The 17,395-nt window shown below is 47.1% G+C and overlaps 1 protein-coding gene across 5 annotated transcripts in view; it reads left to right on the forward strand.

Moving 5' to 3' along the window:
* The window catches only part of WIZ (WIZ zinc finger), a 135,007-nt gene that overhangs the window by 73,091 nt on the left and 44,521 nt on the right, over positions 1 to 17,395 (forward strand). For 4 of the 5 annotated variants that reach the window (XM_067544605.1, XM_067544608.1, XM_067544606.1 and 1 more), the window contains one exon: positions 13,775 to 13,835. The exons of the other annotated variant lie outside the window; for it this stretch is intronic. In XM_067544605.1, coding sequence (XP_067400706.1) covers positions 13,775 to 13,835 — 61 coding nt within the window. The remainder of the gene's footprint in view (positions 1 to 13,774; positions 13,836 to 17,395) is intronic. 5 annotated transcript variants of the gene reach the window in all.

The following is a 17,395-nucleotide window of genomic DNA, read 5'->3' on the forward strand; positions in this document are numbered from 1 at the left end:
AGCCGCCTTTAACCACCTGAAAGGGGGTTCCAGGGAGGATGGAGCTAGGCTGTTCTCAGTGGTAGTAGATGACAGAACTCGGAGCAGTGGTGTCAAGTTGCAGTGGGGGAGGTGTAGGTTGGATATTAGGAAAAAGTTTTTCCCTAGGAGGGTGGTGAAGCACTGGAATGGGTTACCTAGGGAGATGCTGGAATCTCCATCTTTAGAGGTTTTTAAGTCTTGTACTCCAGCCCTCTAATCATTTTTGTTGCCCTCCGCTGGACTCTCTCCAACTTCTCAACATCCTCTCTGTAGTGGGGGGCCCAAAACTGGACACAGTACTCCAAATGTGGCCTCACCAATGTCGAATAGAGGAAAATAATCACTTCCCTCAATCTGCTGGCAATGCTCCTACTAATGCAGCCCAATATGCTGTTATCCTTCTTGGCAACAAGGGCACACTGTTGACTTATATCCAACTTCTTGTCTTCTGTAACCCCCAGGTCCTTTTCTGCAGATCTGCTGACTAGCCAGTCGGTCCCCAATCTGTAGCAGTGCATGGGATTCTTCCATCCTAAGTGCAGGACTCTGCACTTATCCTTGCTGAACCTCATCAGGTTTCTTTTGATTTTGATATGTGGGACTCTGTGCAAAAATTTAAGGACTTGCTCCCCCAGCATGCTAGACAGGAGGTCTCCTCACTGATTGAGGAGGAGAAAACAGTGGTGAGGGCATACTTTCAAGCAGCCTTAGATGCATCTGATTCTGCGGCCAAATCGATGGCCGCAGCAGTGACCATGCGCAGAAGCTCATGTTGCAGTCTTTAAGGTTTCCCCCAAAGGTACAACACATCCTCCAATATCTCTCTTTTGAAGGGTCCTCACTCTTTTCAGAGCAAACAGATGCCACACTCCAAGGACTTCAGGACTCCAAGATGAGCCTGAAATCTCTCATACTTTATACCCCAGCAGTATCCAGGAAACATTATAGGCCCCAACAGACTGGCCGGTACTTTGCCCAGACAGACAGGACCAGAAGAGGACGAGCAGGGGGTTCAGGCATAGACCTTCTCTGCCAACCCCCTCAACAGGGCCAATGCAGACTGCCCCCATGCACTCAGGGAGCTCAGTACACTCATTTTGATGAGACACTTGAGGTCAACATCTCAATCCCCACAATACTGGATCCAGTTACTCCTTTTTTCCAACTGACTCTACTTCTTCTTCGAGTAGTGTCCCTGTGAGTGCTTCACAGTACAGGTGTCTGTGGCCCTGCCCTGCTCTGCTCGTCGGAGAACTTTGGTAGCAGTCCGTCCCCATCATGCATGCGCTGCTCCCTGCCTGCCAGGAGCCCAGCCATTGTGCTCAGGCAATCCCTCCTCAGTTTCTTCTCAACTGCTCCTGGCTAGAGACAGTGCTAGAGTCATCCATTTGCGGATCATTAATTCTCTTAGAATTGCTAATTTTAGCTTCTTTTGAAGCCTCTTTTTCTTTCTTCTATGGACCTGCTGAGACGAAGGTATATCCAGCTCCCCAAGCTTCACAAAGTGCTTCCCTTGCAAGGAATCTATCCCAGTGACTGACGGACATTCACAGTACATTCACTGCCTAAGAGAGAAGCACATTCCACAGAAGTGTGGCATGTGTCAGCAACTGAAGCCCAGATCCAGGAAGGACAGAGAACTGAGACTCAAACTCCTACTCATGGAATCAGTCCTTCAACCTCTGGAATTCCAGTGAGAGCTTCACCGCAATCCTCCACTTTGAAAGGAGGTGAGCTCAGAGAGATGCCTGCGAGCCAATCATGTAAGGTCTCTAAGAAATGGTCAGGGAGTCCACATAGCGAGCTCTGATTGAGCTGAAAACAATCCCCACTTCTGTCAGTATCATCATTACTGACAGCACTGAAGCCATCTAAGTCTGGTACCCAGGGCATGCATGATACCTAACCAACAGGGCAAGTCGGAATGCCTAAAGACCCAATGGTCGAAGGCAAAGAAACATCAGAACTACAGGGCATGAGAAATATAGAAGATTCGCCCCAAGGAAGACTCCACTGGTGCGGTCATCAATGTCGGTACCGCCAATGATACGACAGGCACTAATGGACTCTGCTATCAGATCCATATCTCTGGCAGTCGGTATAAACCTCTCGGCACTGGCCATCGCCGCTGGTACTGATGCCCTCTGCACCAACAGATTTCTGGTGCGTGAGAGATCTTTCAGTGTCTGATGCACTGGACTTTCCTCTGCTCAGCACCGGGGCCCTGGTACCAAGTTCACTCAGAGCCCTTGGCTCACTGACAGTCTTCTGCCATGTACCACCCTTTTTGTTGTGAGATTCAGAAAGTGAGCAATAAGACCTAAGTTTCTCAATGTTCTTCTCACTAAAGGCCGCCACCATATCCGCCTCCCAATTTGATCTTTGTGGATGCAGTTAACGCTAAAGGTTGCCAACACCACTTTAAGTCCACCCCTTATGACCGGGACTGGAAGCACCTGGACCTGTTTGGCAGGAAAACCTACTCCTCAGCCACCCATACTATCAAGCCTTGTGGGATAAGTATGTGAAATTTAGTTATTTTATTGAACAGCTCACTGATTCACACAAGGTCAAATTTAAAGCCTTGGTTAATGAGAGCCAGCTGGTGGCGAAAACATCTCTCCAGTCTGCACTTGATGCAGTTGACATGGTGGCACTTTCTATTTCAACTGCCATTGTGATGAGATGGGCCTCGTGGCTTCATCTTTCTAGTTTCCCCAAGGAGGTCCAAACAACAGTGGAGGACCTCCCTTTCAGGGGATGAAGTTATTTGCTGAAAAGACTGATGCCTCTCTCACATGTTAAAAGATTTGAGGGCCATTCTTCGGTCTCTTGGGATCTATAATCTGGGTATAAAAAAAAAGTACAGCCCTCACCACCATTCAAGCCTCACTCACAACATTCATCCCAATGTCCATCTCAATATGCACAGAGATCATATGAACCCCAGACGAAGAAACCCAGGTTCCTCGGGTGGAAGACATCGGGATCTCAGCAAACTTCTTCTCAGCCCTCCACCGCGAAGAGGCAGTTTTGACAGGTTGGTTAAGGTGCCCTCTTCTCACTTCATGCTGGGAAAACTCCACCCATCCCTTTGGAGAACGTCTCGCCCTATTCCACAGCACCTGGGAACAGAGAATCTCCGACAAATGGGTGCTAGAGATCATCTGACATGGATCCATCCATTTCTCCTCCCTCCCCACTCCCAGTCACCCTTTCCTGTCCCTCTTCAGGGACCTTTCTCACAAGAGCCTGTTACGTCAGGAGATAACCACCTCCTCAGCGTAGGAGCCATAGAACCAGTGCTCATCTCTTCCTTCCTGATACCAAAGAAAAAAGAGGGTTGGAGACCCATGCTGGACCTCAGAGCACTCAACAAATTTGTCAAGACTCAAAAGTTCAAGATGGTCATGTTATCAATGATCATTTCAGCATTAGAAAAATGAGATGGGTTCTTGGCCCTCACCTTCAAGACACATATTTTCACATCTCGATCATACCGAGCCACAGACGTTACCTCAGGTTCATGTTATGCCAAGACCACTACCAATACAGAGTACTCCCTTTTGGCCTCTCATTGGCATGCAGAGTATTCTCCAAGGTCCTCTCGGTAGTGGCGGCCCTCTTACAATCTCAAGACATCGTGATTTATCCTTACCTGGACGACTGCTTTCTCAGGGCACAGTCCTTCACAGAGGTCCAATGAGTCACTGAAACCACACTAGACCTGTTTCAGAATCTGGGCCTACAAATCAATGAACAAAAGATTACTTTTACACCGATAAAGAGGCTAGAATTCATAGGAGCCGACCTCGACTCCATTCAGGCGAAGGCGCTCCTCAAGCATCCCAGATTTCTCAGTCTTTCCTCGTTGTTAGAGACACTACAATCCAGCCCCTAAATTTCGGCCAGACATTTCTTCCAGCTCTTGGGACACATGGACATGGGCACCTCAGTTATTGCTCATGCCAGACGACAACACATGAAATGCTGGCAAACATGGTTCAGTTCAGTTTACAGGTCGAACAGAGATGACAAAAACAAACTACCATCGATGACCACGAGGGTCAAGCAATTCTTGGACAGGTGGAAGAACCCAGTAAATGTCTGTACAGGAATCCAGTTTGTTCAGTCTTCCCCGTCTCTACTCCTGACCACCGATACATCCATCATAGGATGGGGTGCGCATCTCAATGGTTGCCCAATAGAGGGCAAATGGTCTCCAATAGAGACATGTCTCCATATCAATCTGCTCAAACTCAGAGCGGTCAGAAACGTGTGGTCACTTCCTTCTGCTGATCAAAGACACACACTAGTGTCATAATGGACAATACGGCTTGTGTGTATTACATAAACCATCAGGGAGGTGCCAGGTCTCACTCCCTGTGTGTAGAAGCACTAAAACTATGGAACTGGTGCATCTCCCACAATATCCTAATATCAGCAACCTACTTACTGGGAATACACAACACGACTGTGGACAGTCTCAGCCACAAATTTCCACACAGCCACGAATGGAAGATAGATTCGCTGATACTCTACAACGTATTCCAACAATGGGGGACTTATTTGCTACTTATCAGAACAAGAAATATGCACAGTACTTCTCCAAAGCGGGGTTCGGATGACAGGCCATGGGAGACACTCTCCTCCTTCCATGAGACAAGGGCCATCTTTACGCCTTTCCCCCCATTCCCTCTGATACTGAAAATCCTTTTGAAAGTGAAAAAAGAGCAAACGTCATACTGATTGCTCCCACCTGGCCCAGACAGATGTGATACCCTTACTTGTCACAGCTGGCACTGTGTCCACTGATGACTCTTTCTGTCATTCCTTACCTCCTATCATAGAATGAGAGATGCACTCTGCATTCCAACCTACAGATTCTACGGCTCAAAGCCTGGCTCCTTCATTGTTCCAGAGCATAGATCACTTCCTCTGAAGAGGTGCAAAAAGTGTTATTACACAGTGGGAAGGGAGCTACTCACTGTACCTATCTACATAAATGGAAGAGATTTCAGATCTGGTGCCAAACCAAAGGTGTCATCCCTAATACATCTACCTACTGGTGAGCCTAGATTACCTGTTGACTCTCAGGAAATCAAGACTCTCCATCAGTTCACTGAAAATTCATCTAGCAGCAACTGCAACCTTCCATGAGCAGGTAGGATACTAAGGCTTTTCATATCTGACTACAAAGATGTTTCTCAAAGGCATAGCGAACATCTTCCCACAACTAAGACTTCCCACGCCTCAGTGGGACTTGAACCTGGTATTGAAAGGTCTGACTAGGCCTCCATTTGAACCCATGTCTGCTTGTTCATTAACTCACCTCTCCATGAAGACTGTGTTCCTCATCACCATCACCTCTGCAAGAAGGATTAGGAAAATAGCAGCTCTGGTGGCGCATCCCCCTTTCATGGTGTTCTTCCCTGATAAGGTCATGCTTAGACTACATCCAAAGTTCACTCCCAAGGTTACTTCTGCATTTCATATCAGTCAGCTTATTCAGCTTCCAGCCTTTTATCCCAAACTCCATCAGGAATATAGGGACGCCATCCTCCATATGCTTGACGTGAGGAGGGCCTTGGTCTTCTATTTGGACAGCATGAGAGCCTTCAGGAAATCTCTGAGACTCTACCTCTCCATTGCAGATGGGTCAAAAGGTACAGTGATTTCCACTCAGAGACTCTCCAAGTGGATTTTGGGCTGTATTAAACTTTATCGAATATGTAACCTCACATCCCCATCTTCAATACACACATGTTCTACAAGGTCAGTCCCTTGTCCATCACTTTCTCCAAGGGTATCCCTATATCTGAAATGTGCAGCGTAGCTACCTGGGCATCTGCGCACCCCTTCATAGAACACTATACTATCCTGGGGGATTTGGCTGCAGATGCCAAATTCACTGCCACTATGTTATCATCCATATCAGACTCGATTCCGAAGTTCCAGCCTCTAGTGGTGGACACTGCTCGGGAGTCACCTACAGTGGAGCACTCATAGGGACATTACTCGAAAAAGTTACTCACCTTGTACAGTAATGATGGTTCTTCAAGAGGTGTGTCCCTGTGGGTGCTCCATAACCCACCCTCCTCCCCTCTACTTCAGAGTTCTAGTAGTTGACTCTGCAGTAGAGGAAGGACAGAGGAGGGGTTACCTGTGCATGCCAGCTAGCCTCGAGGTAGGCAGGGAGCAACACACGCATGGGTGGGATGGACTGCTACCAAAATTCTCCGATGAGCAGCACAGGGACGCAAACACACCTACAGTGGAGCACTCATAGGAACACGCATCTCGAAGAACCATTGTTACTGCACACAGTAAATAGCTACTACTTCTTCAATGCCTGGACCCACATTCCTTTGGACCGTTGGGTACTCAGCACAATAGAAGTAGGATACATTTTCTAGTTTTTGTCTCTCACACCTTACCACTTCCTTCTCACAAGCAATTGTTAGAACAAGAGATCCAATCATTCTGCGGGTGGGAGCTGTAGAAAAAGTTCCATTTTATTTAAGAGGAAAGGGATTCTATTCCCATTACTTCCTAATCCCAAAAGTCAAGGGTGGCTTCAGACCTATCCTAGACTTGTGTCATCTCAACCGCCATCTCAAGAACTTAAAGTTCTTCATGTCTCCTTGGCTTCCATCGTTCCCTCGCTTCATCCACGGGATTGGTATGCCACCCTCGATTTTAAGATTTGTTGTGAACCAAGTACGGTACCAGTTCGCAGTGCTTCTGTTTGGCCTGTCGGTCGCCCTGCTGGTTTTCACCAAATGTATGGTGGTGGTGGTGGCTTTCCTCGGGAAAAGGGGCGTACATGTATTCCCATACCTCTATGACTGGCTAGTCAGAGGCCAATCCAAAGCTCAGGTGCAATCCAACATCCATTAGACCTTCCAGGCACTAGGCCTACTGATAAACACCCAGAAATCCACCTTTATCCCTGTGCAACAGATAGAGTTCATCGGTGTGGTTCTCAACTCCACACAGGCGAGGGCCCTGCTTCCAGAAGATCAGTTTAGGAAAATTACAGTCCTCATAAGGTCCCTCCAGACACATCAGGTCATGACAGGTCTGAAATGTTTGAGTCTTCTGGGCCACATGGCATCGTGCATATACGTAGAACAATACACGAGGCTACGTCTTAGACTTTCCAAGCTTGGCTGGCCATAGCAATAGCAGAGAGGATGAAGGGCCTTCCCATCTCTGCCAAGAGGATTTCATCCTGAATTATGTCATGCATCCAGGTGTTTTATGAACTTGCCAGCGTCCCACCTGCAGCTAACCTGACTGCTCATTCCACAAGATCACAGGCCTCTTCAGCTGCTTTCCTAGCGCAAATCCCTATTCAGGGCATCTGCAGAGCAGCAACCTGGTCGTCAGTACACACATTCTCAGCACACTATGCCATTATCCAACAGGCTGAAGACGATGCCAACTTCGGCCATACAATTCTGCAATCAGCCTGTTCTTGAACTCCATACCCACCTCCTATTCAACTGCTTGTGAGTCACCTACATTGGAATGGACACATTCAAGCACTTGAAGACAATGTGGTTACTAACTTTTCTGTAACTTGTTCTTCGAGATGTGTTGCAAATGTCCATGCTAAAACCCACGTCTCGAAGAACAACAAAGACAACGAGAGTTCTGTGGCACTTTAAAGACTAACAAATTTAATATTTGTAGAGACATTCGAGAGACATAAGCTTTCGAGAGACTCGATTGTATTACTGCATCTGAAGAAGAGAGCTAAGTCTCTCGAAAGCTTATGTCTACAAATATTAAATTTGTTAGTCTTTAAAGTGCCACAGAACTCTCGTTGTCTTTGCTGTATACAGACTAACACGGCTACCCCTCTGGAACTATTCGAAGAACAACAGTTACAAAAAGGTCAGTAGCCATTTTTTCTATGCTTTACAAGCTTTATCACCCACAGGAGGCAAGTCTGAGTCATCCCACACCTGTTATCCCCTGGGACCAAGGGTATTCTTTTTAATGATAGATGAATGATTAAGCAAAATCTTCACGCTGTTGATGTGCAATGCATGTGCCCCTTCAATATGCAGTTCACCTCTCGAGTTACAATAGTGTTTCTAAATGAGCCAGAGGTTTTTTTTAGTGTTGTTCTTGAAAAGCTGGTACTTCTCAATTACCTGAACTTTGAAACATGGCATGTAAATAGCCCCCAACAAAGAGTTTGTCTAGAACTAAGCCCATCATATACAGAAGGACTCTTGCCTCTTGCACTAGCATGAGATGCCTCCTGTGAAAAAGCCCATAGTGCAAAGCTCATTTGTTTTGGTTTGGCTGTACGTTTGGCACCTCTTCACTGTGAACACGTTCGGTGTTTTGCTTTTGAAAATGTCTTAGTGTCCCAGCCAGTTTGATTTAACTTCTCTAATTCAATATGGCAGAGTAGTGAAGACCTGCATCTGTGTAACGAGGGGATTTTACCTCTTGAATGTTCCTGTCATTAATGCAAAGAGCAGGAACTAGAGAGCGACTTCTGCTGTTGAGAGCAGCATGGAAAGTCTGCATTCAGTCTTCCCAGAAAAATACACAGTCCCTACTTTTAAGACTTAGAGGAGAAGTTCTCCTTGGATTACCATAGAGGGTAAAATTGAACCTGCAAAGTCCAAGACATTAAACTCCCTTGTCTCTTACTGTTTCCAAGAAACAAGTGTTTGCAGGGAGTGCAGCTACGTGCTCATCCAGAGGAAGATAAATCACTGCATGTTTTCCTCTAAAGGAGACAGTTTCTAAAAATAGGAGCCATGCTGGAGCTACCAAGAACAAAAGAACTCTTGGGAACACCTCTGCCATTGTCCCTCTCTACATATCTGTGTTGTCTTTCCACTCCGTACCTACATGTCTGTCTCCCAAAAATCAACTGTGCTCCATGTATTTTGGAAGCCTTTAAAATCTACCATATTTTGAGTGTCAGATTTTTAAAATCGCAGCTTCTGTCCCCTCCCCCTGGCATTCCAAACAAGGCCAGTTGGTGACTCAGCTTCCTGAACAGTGCATATCTAACATGATCTTGCAGTTTGTTACCGGACTCTTATTGTTCCCCCCTCACGCACACCCTCCCCCCAAAAAGGTGTTAGAAACATTCTCTCTAAATCCTAGGAACATTGTCCTTTTGCTGCTGCATTTTCAGGCCAGATTATGATCATGAAATGGTGTAAATCCAAAGTAAGACTGGAGACTTAACTTGAGTCGCTCTGGATTTAGACTGGTGTAAATAAGATCAGAATTTAGCACTCACTCTGGGAGGTATTTCTGAATCACCAGCAGGATGTTTAAGGCTGAGATTTTCAAAGTGGCCTAGAGGATTTGGGACTCCGGATTAACGGGGTTTGCACGTCCAGATTTCCTCTGTGAGTTAAAATCTCAGCCTGAGGCTTTAAGTAAAAAGTTATTTTCTCTGAGGCTTTAAGTAAAAAGTTGTTATTGCTCCTCACTTCCCTTCATAGCTATGACAACATTCTGGACTCTGCATTTACTTGGGGTAACCTATTAGTGAGTCGTTTTTATTGCACAGTAAATGTAACCGGCGCTTCATGAAACAAATGCAAGATCCTTAAAACTTATGAAGTTGCTGCCTTGGAGTTTGCTGTTCTCCTAACAAACCCCAGTGCAGCAGTTTGGATGCTAAAAAGCACAGGAACAACCCCCATGGGAAGATCAGGATTGGAAAGATCCAAACTGTTCTCTTCCATGGAAGAGGAAGAAGGGGGCTGCACCCTGTTAAAGGTCTAAAGTAGCTCTCCGAGGTCTGAGCCTGCAAATGCATAGAGTACTCTAAGCAGAGCCTGACTCCTCTGCAGTGCCACATTCCCTGAGAGCTCATCATGCCTCTGCCAGTGCTGGCAGCTTCCCATTTCCTCTCTCTCAGTTCCCCAGCTCCCTTGTATGGTCAGTGTCGGTGGCTGCTGCACCTGTTAATTGGGTATCTGCTTGTCTCTGCTTGCAGTGTGAGAGATGATCAGTAAATCCTCTGGTTACCGTGTAAGAATCCAGTGTGTTGAATATCCCTTCGCCCAGTCTGTCGGGATGACCCAAACTGCAGGAGCGCTATGAGACGGGACCTGTGGTCTGTGCAGGCTGCATCTCTTTGTTTAACCGGGTAACCCTAAAGCGTGGGTTAGGGTAACCCTTCCCAGCTAGCTCCAGGATACTGGGTGGGAGAGCGAGGCGGCTCTGTAGCTGCTGGGAGAACTGGGATGAGAGAGGATGATGACCAAGCAGGGTCATGAGATGCTTATTTACCATGACAAGGATATAGAAACTTTTCCATTTGGTGACAAAGATCAAACCTGGGTGCCAGCCTGGGATCCTGAAACTAAGCCAGTAGCAAGGCAGGGTTAACTAACTGCTGTTCTGACTCCTTGAGCCCATCCGCCTGGCAGTCCTATTCTGGCGAAGCTGAGACTAGAATGACCTGGACACTGGGGCCTTGAATCTCCCTTGCCCTGCATCTTGGATAGTCCCTTACCCCAGTGCAAAGTGGCTGTCAAACGCTGTCAGCTCAGAATGGTGGATTTGACCTCCTTCGCAGTGGTGTAAGTGGCAGCAGGGCTGTGGAGAAGCAGGCCCTGGAATTCTGCGCTGCATTCGATACATAATGCAGCCTGTGCTTCATGGAAGCCTCAGGTGAATGGAGCTATGGCTCTTGTTTGTGTTACAGGTGAATCAGTCATGGAGCACATCACACCTATGCCCCATAGACCGTACTGGCTGCCAGCTCATGTGTGCGGTGCTGGTTGGGCTCTACGGAGCCCTATGCAAGTGTAGTCTTGACTGTCTAAGACCCCATCTGTTCTAGGGACATTTTTTTTAAAACATCCCACTGTTGCCAATACTGGCTCTGCTATCACTGGTGGAGTTGTCTTGAACCATCCTAATGTAGACAGGCTGCTCCTGACATTGGTGAGATCATAAGAACGGCTGTACTGGATCAAACCAATGGTCCATCTAGCCCAGCGTTTTGTCTCTGACAGTGGCCAGTGCCGGAGCTTCTGGGGGAGTGTACAGAACAGGACAGTTGGAGTGATCCACCCATATCTTCTCCTCCCAGCTTCTGGCAGTCAGAGGTTTACAGTTGTCCCAAGCATGGGGTTGCATCACTGACCATCTTGGCTAATAGCCATTGATGGACCTATTCTTCATGAACTCCTCTAGTTCATTTTGAACTCAGTTATACTTTTAGCCTTCACCATGTCCCATGGCAATGAGTACCACAGGTTAATTGTGCATCGTGGAAAAAGTACTTTCTCTTGTTTGTATTAAATCTGCTGCCTATTAATTTCATCAGGTGACGGTTTTTGTATTGTAAATAAAACTCTATTCACTTTCTCCATGCTATTCATGATTTTATAGACCTCTTTCATATTTGGCCTTTAGTTGTCTCTCTTCTAAGCTCAACAGCCTTAATCTTTTTAATCTCTCCTGGAATGAAAGCCTTTCCATATATCCAAACATCTTTGTTGCCCTTCTCTGAACCTTTTCCAGTTCCATTATTTCCTTTTTGAGATGGGGCAATCAAAACTGGACACAGTATTCAAGGTGTGGGTGCATCATGGATTTATATAGTGGCACTATAATTTTTCTTGTTTTCTATCCCTTTCCTAATAATTCCTAACATTCTGTTAGCCTTTTTTGACTGCTGCTGTGCATTGAACTGAGTTTTCAGCAAACGCTGTTTTAAGCACCCTGTTAATGTCGACCTGACCTGACCTTACCTGACAGGTGAGATCAGCAAGCACTCCTGCTGTCAGTCCTGAGATTTATAGCATGGAGCTGGTGGCATAGTGTTCTTAGTGAAGGGAGCTGGCATCTCCATTTTGGTACAACAGAGATAAGAGTTTGCTGGTGAACTTCAGGCCAGGAGGGAAGGAAAAGTGGCTATATTGGGTCATTAGATGGTCCATCTAATGCAGGATCCTGTCTTCTGACAGTGGCCAGTGCCAGGTGCTTCAGAGGGCATGAACAGAACAGATAATCGTAAACTGATCCATCCCCAGTCACCCATTCCCAGCATCTGGTAAACAGAATGTGATTGTGAGATGCCTACAGACAATGGTAATGGGGGCGCCAAATGAGCACCAAAGATTGATAGGGCATGTTGTGAGACCCGTCTTACTGTGGTTTTCCCTGAGTTACTTTTGCTTATCTGGAGTTCTCTTGAACTAACAGCACTTCGATCTCTGTGGTCTTTAATAATTGAACCCCTGCTTGCAATAGGCATGTTTGATAAAACAGGACCCATGCACTGAGTTGACAGTACAGTGTACAATTGCAGGGCACTGCGCTGATGACATTGCAGGCCATGGTAAGACTAGACTGGCAGAGCAGCCTCTGGGAGTTCAGCATCCAACACCCATTGAAGTTAGGGATTTGGGCATCTCTTTCCCTTGGGCTCCTGAAAATCCCAGCCTTCATGGCTGTTCACATTATCCATATCTCCAACAAGCATTGCCTCCCTGGCCTGACAAACCTGGGACTTAATCTGGGTACCCATCGCGAACAGCCGTGCTCCATCCTGCTGTTGGGTTTTGTGTTCTTGGAATAAACGTTTATCCTATAGGCTGCGTCTGGAAGTCAAGCTCAAAGACTGCATAGGGTGTGAACAGGCTTCACTGGAACACCAAAATTATTCTCATCATTTGTATTCTGGTATCGCTGTGGAGCCCCAGTCATGGTCCAGGACCCCAGTGCACTAGGCACTGTGCAAACGCAGAACAAAAAGATGGTCCCTGCCCTAAGGAGTTTAAAGTCTACGTGTAAGAGAAGAGGCAACAGGTGGATACGGACACATGAGGGAGCATAAGGAAACAATGAGACAGTTGTGATCAGCTTGATGGGCAGAGCTCTCAGCACACCAGCAGCCTAATGGCTGTGAATTTTTTGAAGGCGTCATGGCAAAGGAGTATTTTTAGGAAAGATCCGAAGGAGGATAATGACTTAGTTTTGTGGGTGTTTATGGGGAGCATGTGGGGCAACATAGGAGAAAGCACAAAGGTGTTTGTTTTGAAAATTTAACAAGTGGGCAATGGAGGCAGCGATCGAGGCCTTTCAATACTGAATGGGAGATAGGTAGGGTGGGGACAGGCCACAAAGGGTCGTGAAAGTGAAGACCAGCAGCTTATTCTTGCGATGGAGAAAGGGAAACCAGGGAAGGGGTGCAGAAAGAGGTGACACGGTCAAAGCAACAGGCGAGGACAATGATCCTTTGCGTTTTGAATGGCTATGAGCGGGGCAGCCTGACCAGACCTCTAGCCTAAGCGCAGGTCACTCCTGCTCAAGGGCAGCAGAGGGCATGTTACTGTGTGACACCCTGCACCGGTTCATCACCACACAAGGGTCCCTTTCCAAGCGTTCTTTGGAACAAAATCAACCGCCCCGTTGCTTGACTTCAAATGGACTGGGTACCCCTCTCAAGAGAGGGTGAGTAGGAGCCAGGATTGAGGCATGTGCATTTTTATGTTAAACTGCTTAGCTGCGGAAATGATTATACATCAAATTGTTGGTACACAGGATTAAACCCTTTTAAGTGTGGGTTAGAAAAGCTGCAGTAATCTCAACCCGGCTGCAGGAGGGGAGGAGGGGCAGGGGGAACAGAGGAGGGGGCGGATATCTGCCAGGAAAGCTTTTTACACAAAATGACATTATTCCAAATGGCAGTAAAGAAGCCGAGATTCGGCACTGATCGATGAAGCTTTCCTTCTCTGTGTTGCAGATGAGCCCGATCCTGCCCTCTGTGGCGCTGTCCCGACCACGGCTCACAGGAACGAACTCTGGTAAGTGCTGATGCTCCTGGGATAACAGTTGCACATTTGTGTAATTGCCACGGAACAGATTCCGAGGACTTTCACTTTTAACAGAGCTTCTAAGTAGTAAAGCCTTGAGGATGCCCCCCTCTGCCATTTTCCTTCCTGGCCAAAGAGGTGCTCCCCTTTGGAGCCAGCTAATGCTATTCCTTGCTATTGAGCAACGCTGGGCATCTTATTCTCACTCACACTTACTTGCCAGGCCAGGGCTGAATGCACGTCCAACCCAGGTGTCCTCTTGATGACATCTTTGGGCCTCTGAGTCCAGCCCTTGCAACACTCTTAGTCTCGAAGTATAAGAGACTCAGTTGAGGAATCAAACCCAGCTCTCCCAGTTATACCTCTCGAGTGACCTGTGTTTCCCCTGATGACATGCTATCAAGTGGCTTTTGGGAGGGGATGGGGACACATGTCCTGCCATTCAATCTCTCTTGCTCTTCCTTGTTTCTCTCTTCCCCCATACCCATCAGTTAGTTGCCTGTGTGCACATCACCTCCTGTGGGGGTGTCTGAGGCCAGGTAGTGTTCCATTCCTTTCCCAGTGCCGCTATGATTGCCACGGGGAACCTGCCTGCAGCCATTATTTCCCAGAAGGCTGGCTGTCAGCGCTGAGATTTAAGGTTGATGGGGGGGGACGTTTGAGGAGCAACTGTGGAACACAATGGAGAAAGCATATCCGATATTGTGTGTCCTGCATTGTGGTAGAGTGATACTTCTGCAGGGCAGTACGGACCACTGACCCGCTCAGAATCCCCTCTCATCCTGCTTTAGCAACAAAACTGGAGCCCAGCACATTTTAATGGGTTTGTTTTTGTATCCACTGTTGCTCAGTGTTCTGATCCTTCCTGGACTAGAGTTTCCTTAGTGAGTTAGTTATTCTTAATAATGCACCTGGGGTTTGCAGTGCGTACAGTAATCATCTTTCCTTAGTGACCACGAAGAAACTCTCTTCTCACCAGCAGTTATTTTGCTTCAGTAAAATAAGGGATCTTTCTAAGATGGAAGAATGGATGTGAATTTGTGAGGCGAGCGGAGGTTTCTTAGACTCTTAAAATGGCAATGCTGTGTGGGAATCCTGTGGACTTGGCAGCTGTTCTTTCTTATCCAACAGAGGTGCTTTGTTCTCCCTTCAGTAAAGCTTGACCTGTTAGATAATGCTATCCTGTCTCCTAGACTTGAGAGCAGAGCGGCGGCTATGGGTTTTATCGCTTTTGGTCACCTCTGCATTGGAGGCATTTGAGTCCCCCGTTTGTTTAGGTTCCCTGGCCCAGTGCACATCTTAAGGAGCAAGTGGAAGTCTTAGTCAGTGCTTTTTCATGAGGAAGGCTTGGCGTGAGAGAGAGGTCGGAGTATTGGATGGCTCGATTGATTGGTAAAAGAGGATTCAGAGAGTTTCCACTGGCACAGGTTTGTAATGAGCAAAAGCTATTAGTATCTGGTGGCTGATGTGAACTGAATAAGGGGGGGAATCTCAACTGAGGTCTTAGTTGACAAATGTCCACATCACACAATCACTGCCACGTTTGTCACTGACAACAGAGAAGCTGAGGCCTGAGTAAGCTATGGAGATTGAGGTGTAGTCTTGTAATCCAGGAATAAGGTGCATTGGTAGTACTCGGTGTGTGGAGGAATCTGACTATATAGAGGCCTTGAGTCTGTATGGCTGTCATTGTGTTGCCTTTTGCACCGTCTATGCTATGCCCAGTGGTCTGTGAAGTGGTACCTCTGTGGCGGAGCTTCCATCAGGCTCTCTCTCTCAGCATGCAGTGCTTCTTCTCAATCAAAGCCTGCTGGGACCTGTGGTCTCCACCATCTGTACCTCCATATTAATAAAGACACTTGCATATCATTTTTTCATCCCTAGATGACCAAGCCCTTTACAAAGGTGCGTAGAATCATTGTCCTTGTATTTGCAGAGGGAATAGGAGTGGTTCAGAGCAACCGAGGAGCTTGTCCAAGGACACTGGCAGAGAACGGAATAGGACCCCAATCTGATCCGCAACTGTCCTCGTGTGGTGTCCACAGGCACCTCTTTTTAGATTTCTGTGCTACCTCTGGTTGAAATTTTAGCCACAGGCGCTGCTTCTCCAGCCCTAGTCTTTTGGGCATCTGCCTCTCTCCCTCCCCTTCCTAGCACCAACCGTGTTGGTGGTAAAAAGCTTTTGACCCTTTCAAAACTGGTACAAACACACCAGCTCATAGACCACTGGGATCATCTGTGAATGATGCAGGTTCTAATGTCTCCCCACAAGACTGAAGCTGCCTTAGCAGCAATGCTGTTCTGTCTGTCTGCTCCATGTAATCCAGATGAGATGTGGCATTTCAAGGTCCTGGCAGGCGGTTAGCACTGTCCTGTATTGTACCCCAGTATAGAAAGAGTAGGTGAGGGGAGGAACCTTTCTAGGGAGTATTATCTCTACTTTGAGGCCCCACCAAGGTGTGGGGAGATGGAAATAGCCAAGGATTTGTCTGTAAACTGGCCTGCTGCTCCTGCCCTACTTGGCTTGTGGTCCCTGTACAGAATGCTGAAGCTGGATAAACAAAAAAGAGGTGCAAAATGGATCCTTATTTCTTACACTTCGGCTAGAGAGCTGCTAGCCAGGAGACCTTTCCGCTAAACAAGCCATGGGCGAGAAGCCTCAGGCTCATATGTCTGAATTCAGAGAAGGTTAAAGGGTGACTTGATTAGTCCATAAGTACCTTACATGGGGAACAAATATTTAATAATAGGCCCTTTAGTCTAGCAGAGAAAGGTCTAAGTAGATACCCAGGAAGGTAGGGATAGGATACAGAAGGACCTAAACAAACTGGAGGATTGGGCCAAAAGAAATCTAATGAGGTTCAACAAAGAAAAGTGCACTTAGGAAGGAAGAATCCCATGCACAGCTATAGACTGGGGACCGATGAGCTAGGCAGAAGTTCTGCAGAAAAGGACCTGGGGGTAACAGTGGATAAGAAGCTGGATATGAGTCAGCAGTGTGCCCTGGTTGCCAAAAAGGCTAATAGCATATTGGGCGGCATTAGTAGGCGCATTGCCAGCAGATCACGGGAAGTGATCATTCCCCTCTATTCGGCATTGGTGAGGCTGCATTTGGAGTATTGTGTCCAGTTTTGGGCCCCCCACTACAAAAAGGATGTGGACAAGTTGGAGAGTGTCCAGCGGAGGGCAACAAAAATGATGAGGGGGCTGGAGCACAGGACTTATGAGGAGAGGCTGAAGGAACTAGGCTTGTTCAGTCTACAGAAGAGAAGAATGAGGGGGGATTTGATAGCAGCCTTTAACTACCTGAAAGGGGGTTCCAGGGAGGATGGAGCTATGCTGTTCTCAGTGGTGGCAGATGACAGAACAAAGAGCAACGGTCTCAAGTTGCAGGGGGGAGGTCTAGGTTGGACATTAGGAAAAAGTTTTTCACTAGGAAGGTGGTGAAGCACTGGAATGGGTTACCTAGGGAGGTGGTGGAATCTCCATCTTTAGAGGTTTTTAAGCTGTGGCTTGACAAAACCCTTGCTGGGATTATTTAGCTGAGGTTA

This window comes from Emydura macquarii, unplaced genomic scaffold (assembly GCF_026122565.2).
Source record: "Emydura macquarii macquarii isolate MOO-44397 ecotype Brisbane River unplaced genomic scaffold, CSIRO-AGI_Emac_v2 contig_1002, whole genome shotgun sequence".
Taxonomy (NCBI): domain Eukaryota; kingdom Metazoa; phylum Chordata; order Testudines; family Chelidae; genus Emydura; species Emydura macquarii.